Below are 23,416 nucleotides of genomic sequence, written 5' to 3'. Positions count from 1 at the left end.
TTGGTGAATATCGACTCGTGACTCCAGAAACGTTGTGGAATACCTTATATAATGGCGAACAAACATCTCTAAGATTTTTGGTTGTGAATTGTCTAATGTTGTTTGAATTGGACTAAGGATTATAAATTATGTTTTTGGATTATACATAAATATGTGTGTTGTCAAGAGGATAGATTATCGTATTTGAATGCTCTGCTAAACCAAAGATAACTCAGTTTTCCCAATGAACATTTGTAGATATATATTAGCCGCTAGCGGATAATATAGCGGTAGCGGCCGTGTAGTTATGTTTAAGTTGCTCAACACGTAGGAAGACCACTTTTTGGAAGGCTTATAACTTTGCTCCCCATGGACGAATCCTCATCAAACTTTGCAAAAAAAGTAGATAGCTTGTTCTGAATTCGGTTTGGTGAGGTTATGTGCAGGGGGGGTGAAGTTATTGTGGGGGTCCCAAAACTTTTTTTTCTCCATAGGCTACATGGAGAAAAACTTGGCGCACGCATAGAGGCCAAACCGCTGGATGGATTTTTCACCAAATTTGCGTCAGGAGTGTCGGCTTGGTCCTGAAAGCGTGCTTTTGCAAATTTGGTGAAAATCCGCTCAGTAGTTTTTTTAAAGACGGGTAAAATGTAGGTCACAAAAAATGAGCGATATCTGGCTCCACTCTGTGGTCCCATTTCCCTGTTCGCTCCGCGGTCATAACTCCGATTGGCCCGGAAGTCAGCGTAATGTTACCAGACATAGGACTCGCCCAGTGGTTGGCTGGAGGGAAGCGCGATGTGCGCCATCATTTTCTGTACCACCCGCCATGTTGTATCTGAGGATAGTGCGGTGGTGAAAGGGGCTCGAAAATATGCTTTGCGGCATGTTTTGGTGGGAAGAGAGGCTGGAAAGTGTGGAGGAGTGAAAATGGTTCATATGTTGTATTTGTGTAGATGGAAGAAGACGGTGATGTGCGGGCGGTGTCTGTGAATAATATGGCAGTTTGCGGGCAGCTGCTCTTGCGAGTAGCTTCTGTGGTGACTGCAGGCAGCTTTCGTTAGGGTAGCATGGGTCCTGAGGTGAGCACTTTTTGTGGTGACTGCAGGCAGGCTTAATTGGGGAACGGGGGTGGATTGCAGATGATATGAAGATATTGGTATCGGGTAGGTTTTAGGTTGTTGGTTTGTGTGTATGGTCTGTGAACTGTGTATAAAGTGTTGGTTGCATGGGTGTGTTGGTGTTTTTATTGTGAGCACGTACTACAGTTTTGGATGCATGGCTGGAGATGATGGAGTCAACAGGTCTGGAGTGTGTCCACTCGGTGAAGTGTTCCAATGTTGTGTGTTCAGAAGTGGATAGGTTTCTGGTGGATGGGTTATGTGTTTGGGTTGTGGCCACTGTCCAGATGCCTGAGTAGTTTGATGTATTATGATGTATTGGTTGCGAGCACTTAACAACGTCTTGGGTGCATAGGTATGATCGGAAGATGTTGTGGTTTGGTTGGAAGTAGTACAATAGTATGTGAACTGAAGTGGGTAGGGCTGGTGGTTCTATGTTATGTTTGTGGGTTGTGGTAAATGGGCATATGTTTGTATGCATGGCTGTATTACGTTACAATGGCTGTGGCCGGGCCTAGATGCTTGGTTGCCTGGCTGGAGGCTGTAGGCCATCGGCCATGCACCCAAGTGTCTAGGCCCTGGCCACAACCACTGCAACGTAATACAGCCATGCATGCAAACACTGTGATAGTGGTATATGGCATCAACAAATATGTATACAGAGTGCATTTTTATTCGACTGTTTCTTTGGGTAACTTTCTATAACCATACGTTTCTCGATCGTAACCCTTTTTCATATGCATTCTATCTAGGATGGCCACCTTTGCAGAATGGTTCTGAAGGACAATGTAGATTTGGTAGTGTACTAGAAGTGAGCTGCAATGTTTGCAGTTCCATCTGGTGTAATTCGTACTCCTTCTTTCACATTAGGGAGTGATATAACACAATTTCAGATTCGAATGGTTTCCTGTAGAACAAATAGTTCGGTTAGGGAGTGAAATACGATAGTTGCTTTGCATTACACATTTAAAATGTGGGTTATTTTAGCAGTTGACTCCCATATATTTTAAGGTTCACTTGATGTACATATTTACTAAGGCTTTGTTTATAGAAATGACTTGGAAAAAACACATACAACATCAAAAAAGGATCACCTGACAATGGACTAACCTTACACTACATAATTGTTCATACAACTATGTTGAGCAACATGAGTATGCATTACATGCACAATGGCGCCCTTTCCAGACAATAACTTGTTTATGTACAGTTGACTTTATTACAGGTGCCTTTGTTCTTACCCCACACACGTGAAATATTATTAAACATCACAGATGCAATTAAAGAAGTGTGCACACAGTATATTGTTGTTACATATTAATAATAAGGTGTCCATTCATATACTACACTATAGAGTTCTCGTGCTTTACACGGGAAAACATCTATTCGGAATGCCAAAATGAATGCATGACCACATTTTTTTCCTTCAACCTGTTTCTATACCAATGTATACAACAATGTATATACTTTCAAATGATTGCATTATGTGATTTTCTATAAACCCTATTATTTACCCGTTTGCCTCCCAAACATTAGCACATACTGATATGAAGTATATCTGTGAAGATATGTGGTCCTGTTCTTACATGTTCGTCTGGGACAAACTACTGCTTTTGCTAGTTAAACAAAGTGTGTAATCCTGGGCAAATCATGCAATCTGATCATGGTTGATATACCAACTTTGAGAGTCCATAAATGCGAATCGAGGCTGGGCAAACACAAATAACGCAGGTCACAAAGGACGTACTTAGCACTGGCCAGGTATGGTATAAGGAACACGAGGTAGAGTGCGTATACAGAGCCCAAGTAGAAGGTACTGTAGGTTGCGCCTATACGAGGCCGGGAAAACAGATTGCGGTCTAGGTTGGCCACAGGGCGTCAAAGCAAGACAGGGCACATAGAACATCTTCCAGGATGGGTGTGTAGAATGAAGGTGGCTATTTACATGGTCCCTGTAACACCCCATTATAGGAGAGAGTGGAACGGTTGGGGGAGCATAGCTGACAGTGACTTCCACAAACCTTTTAGGTGCGACCCGTATATGAATATGAAAGTTGAATTGCAAACTGCAGCAACACACGTGTTAATGAAAATATTTTAAAAAAGTAAAGCAGGGCAGCTATGGCTATTGTGCTTAGTGCCCTATTCTGCTTCACTGTGGCGGGTAGTTTCTGATATTACAGGGACTTCCTTATCATTTCAATCGCTGTATCTGGAAATGTAGACACTAAGCAGTACTACAAAAGGTTTTTGCTTTTATACGTAAACTGGATGGTGCATATTTTTTCACCTATGCATACATAAACAGTGAGGTTGGTTGTGTCCATGGAGCTAATGCGTGTTATTGACTTGCGTCTGGTGTTCACCCAAAGGCTTGCTGTCTTATTTGTAAGTGCCACTCTCTTTACATGGCTACGCACATGTGCTTCGTCTTGCAAACATTGCTAACATTCCCTCGTTTGATTGTTTTGCTTTTTGCAAATGATTTCAGTGTCAGCGAGTGCTTTTGTAAAATACATGTAGTTTTCCTTTTCTGTGTGCATTCTAGGCATTTCATAGCAGGTGTGTTAGTGGGGGAAGTGGTTGTAAAAATGATAGAAGGAAATAAGAGAATAATAGTTTACACATTACAATGGGTGATATGGGTAAAAGAAAACTTTGAAAGCACACAATAATGTAAGTGGGAGTTGATGGTAAGAGATGAGACAAATGACAGTATGCCATACATGGCAACCCACCCGATTTAGGTGGGAGACTTCCGATTTTTCTGTAAAAACATTCGCTTTTTTTCACATTCTCCCGCCTAAAATAATTTCAGCCCCAATTCATTCCAAAGGGAAAAAATTATGTTTCCCTATTTAGCAGATGAAAGGTCCCTCTGAATGTTGGCATGTATGGTATGCATATTGAGTAGGTTGTACAGGGTAAGTGGCAGGTACTCTGTTCAAATGGATTTGTGAAAGAGTTGGTCATGTAGTCTATAACATATATGCATACCTGTAGTTTGTGTTGATGGATGCAGATGTGGATGAATCTGGAACCAGAAATCTTAGAGAGTTTTACAGTAGTTTTTGCTGGAGGTGCTTTGCAATCACAGTAGATGTGTACTTAGAGTGATGAAAAGTAGATCTAAAGTGCTGAACTGTGGTCATAGAGTTAGATGTAGAGTTCTTAGATGTGATTGGTGGATGGGTGTGTGACTGCTTAACAGTAGCCAATGAGGGAGTGGTGCAAAGAGTCAAGTGGAAAGGGAAAAACAGCTGCCCTTGTGCTATGGGGTTTGCGGATACCGCAGTAGTTGGCGGATCGCACTTGCCACATCTGGGGCTTTTCTGCATGCCTGGCATGGAAATGGGAGTGTACTGTGGGGATTAGCGAATCAAGTGTTAAGGGTGTACTTTACAAGAAAGGAGGATTATACTTTTTTTTTATTTCTGGGTTTGCTGTGTAGTGAAGATGGCTGGTGTTGAGAGAGGCAGAGACTATACTGTGTGCATAGTGGGAGATTCTTTTGTGCATTATCTACAGAAGTATGCTGAGGCAAGTGGTGTTTCTGGAGATCTTGGTTTTCCAGGCCTGCAGGTTTTCTGGTACTTTGTGCCTGGCCGTGATTTGCAGGCATTGCTTACTTTCTGCAGAGATATGGCTACTTTTGGTGGTCCTGATGTTTTGGTACTGCACTGTGGAGGAGAGCATTTAGGGTACATTAATGTTGTGAGTTTGGTTCCAATCTTGAAGAAGTTGGTGCAAGAAGTGATGCTGCTGTTTCCTACTGCAAAGGAGTTTTTTTCTGGAATACTTTCCAAAACACAGTGGCACAACCCCAGTATTTTTAATCCCAAGCAAAATGCTGGAAGGTGTCTTGTTAATAGAGACATGGGTGCAGTTCTGTGAGGTGGTAAGATGTCTGTTTTCTTTTTAATGAGAACGTTGACTCCCACAGTGTGCACTATTTTACTTCAGATGATGTTTCGTTGTCCATTCTTGGAAATGCTCGTTTTTTTCAGAATGTATGTGATGCTTTGCAGAGGTTGATGTGAGGCAATAAGAACAAAAAAGAAACCCCTCCCCAAAAAAGGAAATAAAAGGAGTTTTGTAGAAGCATCTTTAAATAAAACAAAAAAGGCTCTTTTCAGAGGCACCACCAAAGGGAAAATGTGCTACTCTGGTGGAAATGTCTGTCCCCACCCTCGCGAATTGCACGATTTGTCCACGGACAGTCGCATAGTCCGCAGCCCTTGCAACCATTAGCATGGTGCCAGGGCGTTCAGTATATTGTATGGTACATCTATGCAAACTAAGGTTATCCTGGTAAAAACCTATGAAATTCAGTGAAACAACTTTGTTAAAGGGTCGTTATGGTGAAGTTGCTCTATTAAATACCTATCAAATTCAGTGAACAAAACTTTGTTAAAGGGACCTTATGGTTAAGTTGCGCTAGTAAAAACCTATCAAAGGCAGTGAAAAAACATTGTTAAAGGGACATTTTGGTACAGTTGCTGTAACAAAAACCTATGAAGTTTAGTGCAAAATGTTTGTTAAAGGGACATTATAGTTACTTTGGACTAATAACAATCTATCTATATTATTGTTACAAGTAAAACCGGGAAAAAAATGAAAGTCGCCAGTTATGGTAAGCAAAGAAACCATAACTCGCGTCACCACCATGAACTCATAAGACTAACACCCTTGACATCACAGATGACATCAAAAATGTCCTCTCCCTTTGCTTGAGGTCACCTGCAGTAATATATCTTGAACATGTAACCCATACATAAACTAATGGTTAAGGCACTCTTTTCCATCTTCTTACGGTAATTGTCATCACATCTGAAGCTCTTTGCCAATGTCCTTCTTTTCTTTTTTCTTTTGCTAATGTTATCCATAGTCCTCTTGCATGATGTCACTATCCTTCCAACTTCTTACCTTACATCCCATGTTCTCGTTTCCTCTCCAGTGAAACCAAACAACAGTGCGCACGCAGTGCCTGCTTTACAGAGCAAAGCAGAGATGGCTTTGGTGGCAGTATGCATCTCAGCAAATGGACATCCGCCATGGCACATCTCATGGCTGTCAGATCTTTTCTTTGAGGCCACCACCGAAGAGATTAATGACACTGATGGCACCGTCACTGTGCAGAGCCGCCTCTGGATGAAACCAGCTGTTCAAGCAAATAATCAGACAGCCACATGTGTCATCAAGTCCACGATCTCAGAAAGTAAAGAACACATTCCAGTTGTCCTGATTATAACGTGTGGCAACAGCACAGACCAAGGTGAGTGAAGGTACTGCATCTGATGTGAGAATAGCGCAGCCCAAGGTAAGAGCAGATACTGCATACAGTAACCAAAGGTGCACCTTCCAGTGTGAGTACGGATACTGCAGCCAGTACAAAATAAGCACGGCCAAAAGTAAGAACAAATACTGCCCCAGATATGCAAAGCACACTGCATATTGCAAATACAGCTGTAAGCATAAAAACAAATAACATTATAAATATAGGCACTGTAACCAGTGTGAGAAGAGAAGTGTCCCGTAAAAGTACAAGTACCTGAGCCTGTGTAAGTAAAGAAACTGTGCCCAGTATGAGAAGAACTGTGCAAAAGATAGATACAGACATTGGACCCAAACATACTTGAACACTGGTCAGTGTAAGTTCAGCTAGTGCCCCAAGCATGAGAAGAGCACACAGGTAAGTACTGATACTGTACTTGGTGCGAGAAACACACTGCCTGGATTATGTACAGATACTGCACCCCATGTGAGAAGAACACTGCACATTGGTCAGTGATTATTTATACTGAATAATATATTCGCATTTTGCTCAGTGTAAGTATAAAATCTGCAAAGAATCACTCCCCTCTGTAACCAGTAGCGTAACACAAAATGCGAGCCATGCTGAGGGCCTCCCCCATATCGGCAACAAATCACGGGTTGCGCCGCACTCTGGCCCAGCTTAGATTACCATGCTTGCGCAATACACACAAACGTGCTGCTTCAGGTGTACGCTGCACACTGTGGTAAATATATTAAATGGACCGCAGTAGTGGCCGCATAGTTATGGTTAAGTTGATAAACTCATAGGAAAAGCACTTTTTCAGTGGCTTATAACTTCGCTCCCCCTGGAGGAATCATCACCAAACTTGGCAAAAAAAGTATATGGCCGGCTCTGAATTCTTTTCGCCAAGTTGGGTGAGGTTTCGTGCAGTGGGGGGCAAAGTTATAGGTGGGGTGTTCCATTTGTTTTTTCCATAATTGAATTGGCAAAAACTTTGCGCATGGCTACAGCCCGAAGGGCTGGACGGATTATCACCAAATTTGTGGCAGGAGGTAGGGCTTCGGTCAGAAAGCGTGCTTTTGGTGGAAATTCGATGAGTACTTTTGTTGCAAAGAACAGAAATGTACGTCCCAAAAATTTTGTGATATCTGGGTCCTCTATGCTGACCCATTTCCTTGTTCACTCCGCGGACCGATATGTCATTGGCCTGCAAACTCCATGATGTTGGCGAACATTGTACACGGCCGGTGGTGGGCTGGTGGAAAGCGTGCTGTGCATCAAGGTTTTTGGGAAACGCTGCCATGGTGTATCGGAGGATAGTGTGTGCCGGAAGGGGTTGCAAAACATGTTTTGCAGGATTAGATGGGTGAAAGAGGGTGAAGCGAAGAAATTGGCAATGTGTAGTGCTGTAGCCTAAGACTGCCGGTGGTTATGTTGACTTTGTGCGTTTGCATTTTTCTATGAAGGTGGGTTTGTGGGGAAATGTTCCCATGCTTGTGTGCCTTGCCTTGTAGTGGTTGTGGGTAAGGCATAGGCTTTTCAGTGCATGGCCAGAGGCCACAGGCCTCCCCTTGTACCTAAGAGCCTACGGCTTGGGCACCAGCCATGCAATGCAATGCCTCCATGAATGGGAGAGCAGTGAGGCAATTTGCGGGTAGGTCAGCAGGCGAGTATCTTCTGTGGCGACGGTGTGCATGCTGCCTTGCAAATGGGAAATGGATAGCAGATGGTGGAAAAAAAATAAGAATGGGTGACATGCATACATAGAAGGATTTTTTATCATCACCGTTTTGCTATATGGCCCATGCACGCAGCTACTCGCATATACTTCATTGGCGGGTAGCTGTACAGACAATTATAATATTTTGGTCAGTGCAGGCAGACTGCAGTGGGCATGGGAGTGCATTGGATACACTATGAGGATATTTCCAGTCGGTGTACTATATTGTGTTGTGCCTGCAAAGTCCCTACTGGCTTGTGTACATAGCTAGGGCCCTTGGACCTAACAGTGTGGGCCCTGGTTGAAAGTAGGTGTCAGAATGTTGCCTTGTTTGGGTCCGTTAGTGTACCAATACGTACCTGTAGTCAGGAAAGGTCCGTGGTCACATGTTTCCATGCATGCCTTTATTGCCTTCCAGTGGCTGTGTACTAGGACTAGTCTCTTAGGGGCATGTACTAGGCTCTTGGGGGCAGAGCGTAGGTCTTCGCACAACACCTGCTATGCAATGCAGGCATGTATGGGACCACTGTGATAATGGTGTGTGAATGGCACACATACGTACCAAGAGTGCATTACCTTTGCCTTTGCTGATTTGCATAAGTTATTGTACCCATACCTTCTGACATCTCGCTGTTGGCTAGGGATGCCGGTGGTTATGTTGCCGTTGTGGGTTCCCATTGTGTCAGTGGCTGTGGTAAGTTTTTCAAGTATGGTGTGGGGTGCCATGGTCCCATGCATGCCTCCATTGCCTTGGAGTAGTTGTGTTGAAGGACTAGACTATTGGCTGCATGGCCGAAGGCCGTATGCCAAAGGCCATGCACTGAAGAGCATAGGGCTTCAGCACATGCTCTGCAGCAATGCATGCTTGACTTTGCATGAGGAAGAGGCTGGTGCTTGCATAGTGTGGTGTGTGCAGATTGTTTGGAGTAGGGCAATGTTGTGACCATTATGTGGTTAGGGTGGCAGTGACACAATAGTTTATGAATGGAAGTGGGTAAGACCATAGTATGTGAATGAAAGTGCATATGGGTGCCGAAGACAGTGTTTTGTTTGTACATTATGTGAACTGTTGCATATATATATATATATATATATATATATATATATATATATATATATATATATATTACATGGCCTGCGGTAGCGGCCATGTAGTTATGGTTAAGTTGCTCATCTCATAGGAAGAGCACTTTTTGGGCAGCTTATAACTTCGCTCCCCCTAGACGACTCATAACCAAACTTTGCAAAAAGGTATATGGCCCGCTCTGAAAATATATAGACATAATGGGAAAAAATGTTGCTCACGCCTACAGCCCAAAGCGCTGGATGGATCTTCATCAAATTTGCGGCAGGAGCGGCGGCTTGGTCCCAAAAGCGTGCTTTTGTTAATTTGGTGTAAATCCGTTGAGTAGTAAATGACCAAAATGTAAGGCAAAACAATTAGTGATATCTATACCCAGTCCGTGGACTAGCTTCCCTGTTCGGTCCATGGACTGGCCTCTGATTGGCTGTACTGTCCGCAGACTGGCCTCTGATTGGCCAGAAAAAATTCACTGACTTTTGCATGGTCCGCGGACAATAGGACGCAGCCGCTGATTGGATGGTAGGAAAGCGTGAAAGGCGTCGGTTTTCCTGAAACGCCCGCTATCTTGGATTCGCAGACTTTTTTGGAGTCTGCGGACAGCGCAACAAAAACATAATTTAAAAAAAGCAGCATTGCACTTGTCAAAATGAACGAACAATCACTGGGGATGTGGGGGGATGAGGATTGGATTGGAAATGGCCATAAGAAGCCACAAAACGGGTTGTTTCACCCCCCGAAAGTCCACAAACACTCCAGATGTCCTGGGGCAGTCCTGTGGTGTTCGCGGACACTTCAGATGTCCTAGGACATCTGTACCTATTTCTGCATTACAGGGTTGGGGAAAAGCAGTTTGGATGGCTTATAACTTTTGCGTCACTCAATGAAACTGCATGTAATTTTGCAATTTTATTCTAGAACTAATCCTGAATGGTTTTGCAACATTTTGTGGGATTCTGACAAGAGGGGGCAAAATTAAAGGGGGGGGCCCAAAATATTGCAAAGGCATATAAATGCGGTGTCATTTGACAAATCTGCACAACATTTGGCAAAACGATTTGGATCTAGATATAAATGGTTTTCTAAAGTTTGGAGGGATTTTCTCAAGAGGGGGTGAAATTAGAGGGCGGGTCTCAACATTTTTTGATGGCTTATAACTTTTTTGCTAATTGACGAATGTGGACAAATGTTTTGAGAAAGATTATAGACCCAACCTTCAATGTTTGTGTGAAAACTGAATGGATTTTGTCAAGTGGGGGCTAAGTTATATGACTATTGTATGTACATATATTTTGACAGTTTTAAAAAAATAAAACATGGGCAGATTTCGAGCAAACTCGTGAGGAGCATTGGCAAGGACATTAAAGCATGGTTTTGCAAATGTGCCCGTGTTTTATTTTTTGACAAGTGTAATAATGTAGGTACAAAAAATAGTCATATACCTTTGGTGACTGAGGTATAGACTGTGGCCGTGGGCAGTAGCCATATTGTCTGGGTCATGGCATAAGGTTATGACACAAACAATCTGGCTACTGGCCATGATCGCTAGGGATGAAAAATGGTGCTAAAGTGGCTATGACTACCTGGGACTGGCTATGTGGTAAAGTTATTCGAATGTAGGATAGGTTTGAAAGGGCAAAAAAGTGCTTGTAGTAATATGTTCATAGGGTTTTGCAGGCCGCCATGGCAAGGGAAGAGGGGCTGTCTACGGAGCCCTGCCTTCTCTTTCCATGTTGGCTGTCTTGGAAAAGGATTTTCCTTCCTCAATGTTTTAGCACCCTGGGTTCCCGCTTTGGGAACCATGGGTGCTAATGGCTTTTATCCCCCATTTCAGGGGCTGCAATGGACGATAATGGTCCGTAGCCCTCCTTATTTATTTATTTATTTATTTATTTATTTATTTATTCATAACGCACCAATGCCCGCAGACATCAGGCTGTGTGGTTACAGTATTTGTTGAGGAAGATGAGGTGGAGGAAGACAGTTTACTACTAACTGAGAAAGGAATAACCTTTCTGAGAGCATTGTGGTCATTGGATTTGGTGTGGCAGCGCATGGAGGTGGTCCCGTAGGAGTACTGTCCAGGTAGTCTTTGACTGCGTACAAAATTGCACTCAGTGCATTTCACTTCTGTATCTTTAGCCTTTGGTACACTCCCAACAGTAGCAAAGAACTGGCACACCCATGATTCGATCTTGGTGCTAGCAGTAGGCACTTCCTCTGCCTCATCTTCCTAGTCCTCTTCATTGTCTTTGAAAGTACTGCGCTTTTTTTGTTGTGAAGGTCCTCCAGCTGGTGGCTCTTGGGGAGGAGGGATGGCAATAACTGATGCCATTCTTAAGTTAAATAGCAGTTTTGATAACATTCTTCCAAGTATGTACTATGTACAACATTGTTAATGGATAATGAGTATGAAAAGGTGTAGGGGGTGTGCAAGGGAAATTCATCACGCCGCCCGCCAGCGTATGGTCATGTGGCACTGTACGGAAGGTCAGCAATGAAGTCAGATGTTCGTAGACGTCTACGGATGCAAAACTAGTTGAAATAGTTGCAAAAAGGGTATAGAAGTGTTAAAAATGATTCTAGAAGGTGGGAAATGCTGAGTTTTAAGGTGGCACTTTGTAAATTGTACACAAATATTGTTATATTTGGTAAGTATGATATTAGTAAGTTGTAGGAAAAAAGCATGCACAGGTAAAAACCCATGAAATTCACTGTAAAAACGTTGTTAAAAACCTATGACATTCAATGAAAAAACTTTGTTAAAGGGATGTTATGGTTAAGTTGCACTAATAAAAACCTACGAAATTCAATGAAAAAACTTTGTTAAAGGGACGTTATGGTTAAGTTTGACTAATAAAAACCTATGAAATTCAATGAAAAAACTTTGTTAATGGGACGTTATCGTTAAGTTGCACTAATAAAAACCCATGAAATTCAGTAAAACAACATTGTTAATAGGATGTTATGGTTACAAGTAAAACTGAAAAACCCCTGAAATTTGCCAATTATGGTAAGCTAAGCAAACATACCTTGCGCCACCACCGTGCACTGCTAAGACTAACACTGAGGACATCAAAGATGACATCACAGATATCATTGATGACATCACTGATGACATCACATGTGCATTTACTTTTCATACAAGGGGTTGTGAATGTAATGTTGGCAAAAAAGTATCAGGGATAACATTCCATTGCAGTGTTCCTTCTAGTACAGGAACCTACTCAAACAGAAATGTAGGTATTGGCTGCAGCATACACCACAGAGGTGCTATATTTGTAATTTTCCAAAGTTATATAATAAATCGGTGAATGCTTCTGTATCAGACTTTTCCGTACTGTGAATCATGTACTAAGTAGCTAATAATGCATCACTTACTACATATTTCTACTAATACACACAAAACATAAATAGACTACAATGCATACAAATATGGGGCTTATATGTAGAGAGTAAAGTAAGCAAACAAGAGACAGTATCATTAGCAAATGTGTATAATCTACATGATTGTATTCACGGAAAAAAATGATTGCTGTGTTTCAGGCCGGCTTCTTCCCCTATATATGTACATCATAAGATGCGATTGAATTCTAAGGGAATTAGTGTAAGAACATGTGAGAACAGCAATATCTATAAATGTAATACCTTTTGAAAGTTAAGTTTCTGACTGTCAGTAAATAAACCCACCTGGCCTAGATATGGCAGTGAGCAAAAAAGAAGGGGCTAGACATGTGATGTCATCAGTGATGTCATCAATGATATTTGTGATGTCATCTTTGATATCCTGGGTGTTAGTCTTAGCAGTGCACGGTGCTGGCGCGAGTTATGGTTGCTTAGCTTACCATAACTGGCGAATTTCAGGGGTTCTTCGATTTTACTTGTAACCATAACGTCCTTTTAACAACGTTTTTTAACTGAATTTCATAGGTTTTTATTAGTGCAACTTAACCATAACGTCCCTTTAACAAAGTCTTTTCATTGAATATATATATATATATATATATATATATATATATTATATATATATATTACACGGCCCGCGGTAGAGGCCGTGTATAGTTATTATGGTTAAGTTGCTAAACCCATAGGAAGACCCCTTTTTGGACAGCTTATAAATTAGCTCCCCCAGAGGAATGCTCACCAAAGTTTGCAAAAAAAAGTAAATGGCCTACTTATTTTTTTGCGAAGTTGAGTGAGTTTTCGTGAAAGGGGAGGCAAAGTTGTAGGGGGGGTTTCCAAAACGTTTTTTTCTCCATAGACTGAATGGACAAAAACTTTGCGCACGTGTACAGGTGAAACCGTTGTAAGGATTTTCATCAAATTTGTGGCAGGAGCAGCGGCTTGCTTCCGAAGGCGTGCTTTTGTAAATGTGGTGAAAATTCATCGAGTATTTTCTTTAGAAACAGCTAAAATATATGTCTGAAAAAATGTGTGACATCTGGCTCCGCTCCATGGTCCCATTTCCCTGTTTGCTTCGCGGGAAGCAGTCTGATTGGGCCGAAGTGTGGTGTGCTGTCAGTGACCATTGGATGCGCTCAGTGGTTGGCTGGAGGGAAGCGTGTTGTGCGCCACCATTTTGGGTACTGCCGCCATGTTCTATCCGAAGACAGTGCAGTGTCAAAAGGGACTGGAAAATATACTATATGGTATGTGGTGGTGGGAAGAAAGGATGGAAAGGTGGGGGAGTGAGAAGTGGTTTATCTGATATATCTGATTAGGTGGAAGAAGACGGTGCAGTGCCTGCCGAATTTGTGCGTACTGCAGCAATTCCCAGGCATCTCCACAGACAACTACCTTGTATAGTGAATGCACGCAGCCTTGGTTATGGCACCATAGATCATGCGTGAGCTCTTTCATGGTGACTGGTGGCAGGTGAATTGCAGAAGGGGAGTGCATTGTACATGACATGAACATTTCCACATAGCGTGTACTATGGTGTGCTGACTGTGGTAAGCTTGTAGCCCCTTCGATGCATTGCTGGAGGACTTGTACCAATCTGATATATCTGATTAGGTGGAAGAAGATGGTGGGGTGCCTGCTGTATTCGTGTGTACTGCGCCAATTCGCGGGTACCTCCACAGATGACTATCTTGTATAGTTAATACACGCAACCTTGGTTACGTCACAGTAGCTTATGTGCAACCTCTTTCTGTGGTGACTGGTGGCAGGTGAATTGTAGAAGGGGAGTGCATTGCACATGACATGAACATTTTCACATAGCGTGTACTGTGGTGTGCTGGCTGTGGTAAGCTTGTAGCCCCTTCGATGCATGGCTGGAGGCTTTGCACTGACAAGTATGTGCCCTGGTTGTAAGTATGTTTCACATTGTTCCCTTGTGTGTGTGGTTTGTCAGCATTGCATACATTGCTGGTTCACTGGATGTGGTGATTATTAGTGCATCATACAGTTTTTAGACCATGCTTCAAGCTGATGCAGTGAACACTCATGCCCTGTGTCCACTGGGTGTTGTGTTGAAATACTATGTGCATAGAAGTGCATAGGGTTGCCTTGCATATTTTATGGCCTTGGGTAGTACCCAGTGTTTGGGGTGCTCAGTACTCTACTTCCCTATGAAGTCCTTGTTTTGTGCACTTCATAGAGTACTGAAATCAGGGCCAGTGTTGTGAAGATTTTGCAGTTTGGTTGACAGAAACAATAAAGTATGCCAATGAACGTGGTTATGGATGCTGGAGGCTGGGTTGTGCTTCTAAGTTCTGCTAACATTTGCTTTTTTTGATGCATAGCTCTATTACAGCGTGTAGCTTGGGTAGGAGTGCTGGTGGCAGCGTAACGTTTGTGGATTGTGGTACTTGGTCACATGTTCACATGTTCACATGTCTGGCTGCATTAAGTTGCGGTGGGTGTGGCCAAGATCTAGCCTCTTGGGTGCATGGCCATAGGCCGTAGGCCATGGCCCATGCACCGAAGAGCCTAGGCCTTGGCCACACCCACCACCGCCATGCACCTTTCACTCTGTATCACTCAGAGGATTGTGATCTGTAAAGAATGCTCGTGGAGCACATTTTAGACTTGATATAGCACTAGAAGTGAGCTAACATGTGTACATTGTTGGTCCCATGAGTATGGTGAGTGTTATAACATCCTAAAGTTTTCGGTGTATAGCTGCCGATGCTGCAGTGAGGAGTTCTACAGTGTGCCCACTGGGTGCAACAATGGAATAGTGTGAGTACAGAATATACTAGGGTTGAACTGCATCTTTTATGTGAATGGTTACTGTCCTTTGAGCTATTTACTGAATGTTGCAGTGCCCTGTGCACTATTGGTTGTATGCAGTTAATACAGTGCTGGGAGTAGGCACAATGTTGTGCAGCTATAGTGGCTTGCTTGCCTGTGACACAACATTTTGAGAACGGAAGGGGGAAAGGGATCCCGGGGGCTGTGTTATGTTCGTGGATTTTCCCAACTGTTACATGTTACCATGTATCACTGTGTCATGGTGTGGGGGTTGGATAGAGGTGGCTTCGGCTATGTTACGTTAGTGGATTGTGGTATCTGGCCACATGTTCGCATGTATCGCTGCATTATGTTCTGCTGGATGAGGGCAAGGCCTAGACTTTTGCGTGCATGGGCAAATTGCTGATTGGTGCTGTTTGGGATGATTGAGCATGATGAAATTGTGCATTCCTTGTGTAGAACTTTCTATGTGAGGTGCTTTGGAATGACATGTGATGTGCACTCGGAGTGTTGAACGCTAAATATGCAGTCCTCTACAGAAATGATAGTGTTGGATGCAGAGGTCTTGGATGTGCATCATGCCTGCGTGTGTGAATATTTTGCTGTATGCAATGAGGGAGTGCTGCAAAAAGAGCTGTGAAAAGGGAAAAAGTATTGTTTCTGCTTTACTGGGGTGCGCTCGTCGCTGTAGTTGGGTATGCCCAGGAAAGAGACTTGCATTGCAATTTCGGGTTGGAAGGAGTGGAGGCATTGTGGTGCACTGCAGATGTCTGCAGTTTTGGCATTGTCCTTGACCTTTGCAAAGAAGTGGTCACTTTTGCTCCTTTTCATGTTGTCATGGTACAGTACGGAGCTCAGCATTTGGGTTACGTGCATTGTTCATGTGTGTTCCATCAACTCAAGAGATTGCTAAAAGCAGTGAAGCATTTATTTCCCCATGGGAAGTTTTTTGTTCTCATCTATACCATGAAGAAGAGTATGGGACTGTTCTAATGCAGTTTGTTCACAGCCAGGGCAGAAGGTGTATCATCAATGGAAGCATGTCTACTATTTTGTGCGATGCTGCAATGTTCTTCTGCAACAATGACATAATTGATTTCCAAAATACTGACTTATCCCATGACAATGGCATTTCTTTGTCCAACATTGGGAATGGTATTTTGTCGTACCATCTACAGGATGCTTTCAAAAGCTTACTTAAGAATGAGCAGGGTACAGAAAAATAAAAATGTTTATAAAAACCACAAAAAGAGTGTTTGACTTAAAAGCATCTAAAAAAAACCACAAAAGGCTCTTTTCAGAGCCACCACTACATATGAAATCCGCTGTCCTGGTTTAAATTTATTCCGCCACTCATGCACACAGCACGAAAAGTCAGCACACACTGCATTACTTCCAGGATTCCACATGCCACATCCGGCCCATTTGCAGATTGGCGCAAATGGAAATGGGTCTGTGGAGGCTAAGAGAGTGTGCAATAAGGCCACTGGGTGTGGTATGAGCAAGAATGTGTTGGAATTGTAACGTTTGCAAAATAGTCACCAATGAAATATTATAACACTGTACACATTCTTGCTAGCAGGTAATTGCAATAGCTACTACAAAGGGTGGCCAGGGATTTGGACACGCATTGCGAATGAAAGCCCTCGACTTCAACTCGCACCCAATACCCGCTGTGTTCCTTTCATCTTGCCTGTGAACAAAGGACCCTCTATAGATTGCTATGAACAGTAAAATACTAAAGGGAATGTACGTATCTAACGTCTGATGCACTAGTCCTAAACAGCTTGTACAGTGGTGCTGCCTTATGTCTGAATGTCTCACCACGGGTAACGCCAAATATAACAATCTGTGCATCAAACGCAAAGTAGCGTTACTTGATGGCACAACATTAGCTGTATCTGTAGCATTCATGGTGATGAGAATATTTTGCCATATAGGAATGCTTTTCATAAGGAGCCACGCAGTTCCATTAGATAGCAACAAGATAGTTGTTTAGGCAGCTGCACGCGGCCACAGTACCTTTGCAACCTGCACTGTTATTCTTTGCGATCTGAAAATGTTGTTTACTTACTTGTGCTTACATTTAACTGTCTGCGACTTAACAAGCAGCAACAGGCCTTCCTATTTTCCAGACTCACTACGGACTGTCATATGTGCAGTGGAATCTTTTGCTGCAACTGTACAAACCACAGTCAACAACTTGCTACTTCACCTCACGGTGCTTGTGCAGAGATGGTGTGTCAGTTTCATGGGTCATCGAAGGGCAAGCAGCTCATCAATCAAAGCAATGGTCCATTTAACACCCCCCCCACTGTACACTAGAGCATGCTGCTCCTTCCTCCCAATGGGTCTCAGGTAGCCAGGCTTAACGCAGCCAAAAATCAGTAGTTTTGCAACAAAGAAAATCCTTAGGCAGAAGCTCTGTTTCAAATGCTGTAGCCTGTCGCATGAATCGGTAGGGTTGGCGACAGGGAGGCATTACCAGGGGGCAGAGAATGACATACACATACTTATAGCTGTGGAACCGACAAACATCCAGTGCCACGCCTAATTAAAAGTGAATTAGAAGATGCGGACATGAGGCCAGTACTGTAGTCCGACCGACATTTCCATTGTGATTGGACATATGCCGGGCAGGTGCACTCTCACTAGGAAACCTCCATTTTGCTTACCTGTAGGCATCTCGGGCAGTACTGTGCGCTACAGAGTCACAATGCAATTATAGCACCAAAGCAACGGCTATGCACACAGTGAAAAACAGTTTACACGTACACGTTTCATTTGTAAGAAAAATTGCCACTATTAGGACAGGGTAGGGGTAGTACATATTGTTTAGTAATTGTTTCATTTTCACTTCCAGGCTGTGTACGTTGCTTTTTACAGCATCTCATTGATTTGGTGTGGCTATATGCTGTTGCTGAAGAGGTGCCGCTTCTCAATGTAAAGTATGTCCTGTTACACACAAACATATGTGTGAAGTGTACATAAAGCAATACATTTTAACTGTATTACTTTTTAGACTGTGCTGCTTGCCAATGCAGTTACTATCGTTACTCATTTAGTGAAGAGAGAAGTTCTCTTCCAGCCATTCTAGGGTGCTTGGCATTGCTGCGTAAAAAAAACAAAAAACATGGTTTGCTATTGTTGTACACTGCAGAAGTTCAGCAATCATAGGGCAGACTTCAGTGTAGTTACCACGTTGCAGTTACGTTCTGCTCTCAATACTTTGCATTCCTTACTCTACAATTTCCTTCTTTGTTTCCATGTACAGCGGCAGTGTGGTAATATAGTTGGACGCACATGTCACTGTGTGTACTTGTGCATTACATTATGGTGCATACTCTATAGCTTTGGTCTGTTTGTTTCACAAGTACAGAGTTTGCACACGTAACTTACTTTATTTTCTTTGCAATGTACATACATGGTGCTATTTGTACATGTTTATTCACTTTGGTGAATGGGAGCAGTATGTAAGAGAACTCATGCTGTTTCCAGTGGTTTGAATGCTAGCGGCTATATGCGAACAGACGTACAGTTTGTGGTTACTGTGCTCATCGGTATGGAGACATCAATTTCGTATGCTGTATGGTACATCTACACAAACTAATGCCATCCTGGTAAAAACCTATGAAATTCTGGGAAAAAACGTTGTTAAAGGGACGTTATGGTTTAGTTGCGCTACTAAAAACCTATCAAATTCAGTGAAAAAATGTTGTTAAAGGGAGGTTAGGGTTCGGTTGCCCTAAGTAAAACCTGCCCAAATCAGTGCAAACACTTTTCCAAAGGGACTTTACAGTTACTTTGCACTACCAACAACCTATCCACATTATGGTTACAAGTAAAACCGAAAAACCCCAGAAATTCGTCAGTTATGGTAAGCTAAGCAACTATAACTCGCGCCATCACTCTGCACTGCAAGGACTACCACCCATGACATCAAAGATGACATAGCAACTGGACCCTTACCTCCCTTTAACAAAGTTCTTTCACTGAATTTGCTATGTTTTAGTAGTGTAACTTAACCATAACGTCCCTTTAACAACATTCTTTCACTGAATATATCTATATATATATGTGTTTTAATGCATTATACAGCACACTTTCTGAGAAATAAATGGCTAAAAAGCCAAAGCGTTTGCAGTTGTTTTGTAGGGTAACACCAGTCCAAAAATCCAATGCATGCAAGTCACCAACAGTGCACAAAAACATTAATGCTTTAATTAATGTAATGCTTTGCTATTAAAAATGCAATGCCACAATGAAAACATGTCCAACTAGCTACACACTATAGACCCAATCTAGACGCATAATAAACTATTACAGTAAAGCATTCCAGGTCACATTTAGGCATACCTAGACTGGTCGCACCAAAATGCCGCTATACACAAGTGTTTCAAGGCGTGACAGTAAGAAACAACTAGCACCCAAATGCCAGTCTAGCCAGGTAATTACACTTAGCAGGACTGCTATATCAGAGATGCCCAGTTAAAAAAAATCAAGCCAAACTAAGAAATGACTAGACTGGCTGCACTAAAATGCCTCTCTAGCAACTAATACCACATATCATGACTGCTCAGACTGGAGGTGTATTACCATTACAATTGATTGCTCGATCCTTGCCCCCACCCACACATCCCCTCTCCCTCCAACCCCAAGCCCAAGCCCCAAAATCAGCACATCGGCCCAGAATGACCTCCACATCCCTCTTCCTTGTCCCAGTGCTGATGTATGAGGCACCTTGCCTCATAGGTAAGTAGTAGGATGAGGAATAGTAGGGTTAGGAGTAATGAAGATAACAGGTAACTAAGCCAGGCATTATCTCCATGTCCCACTACCACATCCCAGTACTTGTGTATGAGGCAAATTGCCTCATACATAAGTACTGGGACGAGGAAGAATGGGGCTATGGATGATGAAGATTGCCAATAAGTAATAAGGGCATTAAACACAAGAAGTTGCACAACACCATTAATCTGACTGGGCTTCAGTTCTCTCCCCTCCCCCTGAAATGATGGGCTATGTTGACTCAACCTGGCTGACCTACAAAGCTGTTGCCGGACAGAGCAGGACACAGATGTTAAACGGTGCCTGTGTTTCACCGTTAACAAAGGCCCGGTAATTACTAACATAAAGCATTTCACTGTTAGTTTTTAGGCAGTTGAAACCGTTATGTGGGTTTAGTACTTTTAAAGGGTAAGCCCCCCCCCCAAATGTAGGTTTTATTGAGCCACTGAAGACAAACTCACACACACCATTCACCATGCACACATATGCACACACAGGCACACCCACCCACCCATACATTTAATTGAGCACCCTTTCATCATAGAGGCACACGCAGGCAGCCACCCATACATTTAAGTGGGCACCCTTTCACCAAACAGGCACACCCAGGAAGCCACCCATACATTTAAGTGTGCAGCTTTTCACCATACACTCACACCCACAGCCAGCCACCCATACATTTGAGTTGCACCCTTTCACCATACACTCACACAGGCATACCCAGGCCGCATCATGAACTTACTGATTAATGCACGTTTTATATATATGTGTATATATAAACACATTTACATGCACACACACATATTTAAAGAAAATACTTACCTTTAATACGTTGGTCCAGGACCGAGACCTTCAGCTCCATGCAGCAGCCAGGAATGCTTGTTGCCGTCATCTGCAGAGGATCTGGGGGCCTCTGTGTCATGGGGTTGAGAGGAGCCCCATTACTTCATAAAGAAATGGTTCCCTTTTGAAGTCACTCTGACTTCATAAGGAAATTATTTCCGTTAAAGGACCGAACTGGATCAGAAATAATTTCTTTATGAATGCAGAGTGACTTCAAAGAGAAACTATTTATTTTTTAAGTCATAGGACTCACCCCACCCGATGACATGGATACCTCCAGCCTGTAGGCTTCCATGTCATGAAGTGGGGTAGCCCTCAGACTTCATTCCGAGTTTGGAGGTAAGGGAAAAACAATGCCGGTAAAGGATTACCAGCATTGCTTACCGCTACGGGCTATTCTGACCAACCAGACCAATATCAATGGCACTGTAAAGTATGCCGTTAATAGCGGGTTGGACACGCGCACGCAATCCACCATGCCGGCATTAGCGCCATGCCGTAAACCGGAGTAGATCACAATTGAGGTGGACATGCAAATAACGGCCTCATGAAGGAGTAAATAGTGCCTACCTGCATGACGTAAATACTGGCATCGCCGACCTGCCGTAAAGAGCCATGAGCAGTATTCCCAACTGCCACAGGTGCACACAATAAGCACAGGTGGAGGCAATGGAGTCAGGCCCAGTACAAAAGGAGCACACCCACACACCATACCCCCTCCCACACCAAGATGATACCAATAGTAGTAGCATTACTGGAGCTGGAGGACCTGCTTGCAATGCCTCAACATCAACAACAACAACAGCGGCAACCAAAGAGGAGACACAGGAGGAGAATGAGGGTGAAACAGGCCCAGCATGCCCCCCCAGTGCCAACACCGTTACAACACCGGCAGCCCCCAATCCCTTGCATCAGAGCCACTCCCTTCAACCTAACCCCTAAGCAGATCCACACCCTGTACCGTGTGGACCGGGACACCATCACCACCATAGTGGGCCTGATACACGACGACATAGTGAGCCTCATTGAAATATGCACCACCATCCCCCCTCTACTGAAGGTAGTGTCTGTGCTCCACTTCCTTGCCACAGGCACCTTCCAGCACACAGTGGGGCACATGCATGGCATATCACAACCCTTATTTTCCCGGATCCTGAACCAAGTGCTGGATTCCCTCCTCAAGCACACAAGGGACTACATATCCCTACCACGGACTCTCGGGAGATATTTGATACAAAAGTTGCCTTCCAAGCACTGGCAGGCATACCAAATTGTGTAGGTGCCCTCGACTGCACCCATGTGGAGTTGATGGTCCCTCATGCCATGGAGGTGGTGATCCGCAACTGCAAGCAATACCACTCCATCAATGTGCAGATGGTATGCGATGCCAGCAAGGTCATCACACATTGTTGTGCCTGATATCCCGGATCAACTCATGACTCTTTGGTCCTGCGGAACTCCACTCTACCACGCTACATGGAGCGACATGCTGGATGACGTGCCTGGCTGCTTGGTAAGTAGCAGGACTGGCACATGGCATTGAAAAGGGGGGAGAGATGCACAGACCACCATGCTGCCAATGTTGATGAGACTGCACGATGTGCACATCACCAAATTGTGCCCCAAACCATCACATACCGTACAAGACACAAGAATCCAATATGAATGAAGTAAGGTCCACACCTATCATGACATGACTAACAGGAAACCATCCCACATCCCACGACACGTGCACCACCCATCAGCGACCCTCACCTTCCGTAACGCCATCCTGCACCATGCAGTGCATATGCACCATGTTGATGACTCCACCATATCAACACACAGGACAAGCATCCCTGGGAGTGCATCATACTGAACCTACTAGGGAATCCACAGTCCGGCACAGGGCCGGCACAATCACAGGATTGCTGCATGTCACCATGGGAATGCCAATGCTGATTGCCCATTATTGCACAGACTGCTGCCAAATTTCACAGGACACAACACCTCACTATTTTGACACTTACACAGCTGTATGCATACACCATGCATGTGCAACTAGATGTCAGTGCACACCATCATCATGAAGATGAAACCCACACCATTAGATCGTGATACAGGACACATGGAGGGACAGTAAATGGCGGCAATGCATCCAGGGACATGTGCATATGGGCAACCATAAACTGCAGGTATGTGTGACTAGTACAACTGTCCTTCATGAGTCCCCTGACATTTACCTTCATTTTTATCTCATACAGGTGATAGTGGCTATCCCTTGAAGCCGTGGCTCCTCACCACTTTCTGAAACCCACAGAACAGGCATGAGGAGGACTACAATCATTCCCATACCCATACACGTGTGGTCATCGAGCAGACCTTTGGCCTGTTGAAGGCATGATTTCGCTGCCTCAGCCGGTCGGGTG

General features: G+C 43.6%; 1 protein-coding gene across 4 annotated transcripts in view; it reads left to right on the top strand.

Annotated features, from left to right (window-relative positions):
* Positions 1-23,416, top strand: part of LOC138531625 (nectin-1-like) — a 176,547-nt gene that overhangs the window by 87,511 nt on the left and 65,620 nt on the right. For all 4 annotated transcript variants that reach the window (XM_069640999.1, XM_069641000.1, XM_069641002.1 and 1 more), the window contains exon 3: positions 6,058-6,375. In XM_069640999.1, coding sequence (XP_069497100.1) covers positions 6,058-6,375 — 318 coding nt within the window. The remainder of the gene's footprint in view (positions 1-6,057; positions 6,376-23,416) is intronic.

The sequence above is a fragment of the Ambystoma mexicanum genome, chromosome 1q (genome assembly GCF_040938575.1).
Source record: "Ambystoma mexicanum isolate Mex_15411 chromosome 1q, UKY_AmexF1_1, whole genome shotgun sequence".
NCBI lineage: Eukaryota > Metazoa > Chordata > Amphibia > Caudata > Ambystomatidae > Ambystoma > Ambystoma mexicanum.
The sequence above is the reverse complement of the archived record's forward strand: the minus strand, read 5'-3'. Positions and strand labels throughout refer to the sequence as shown.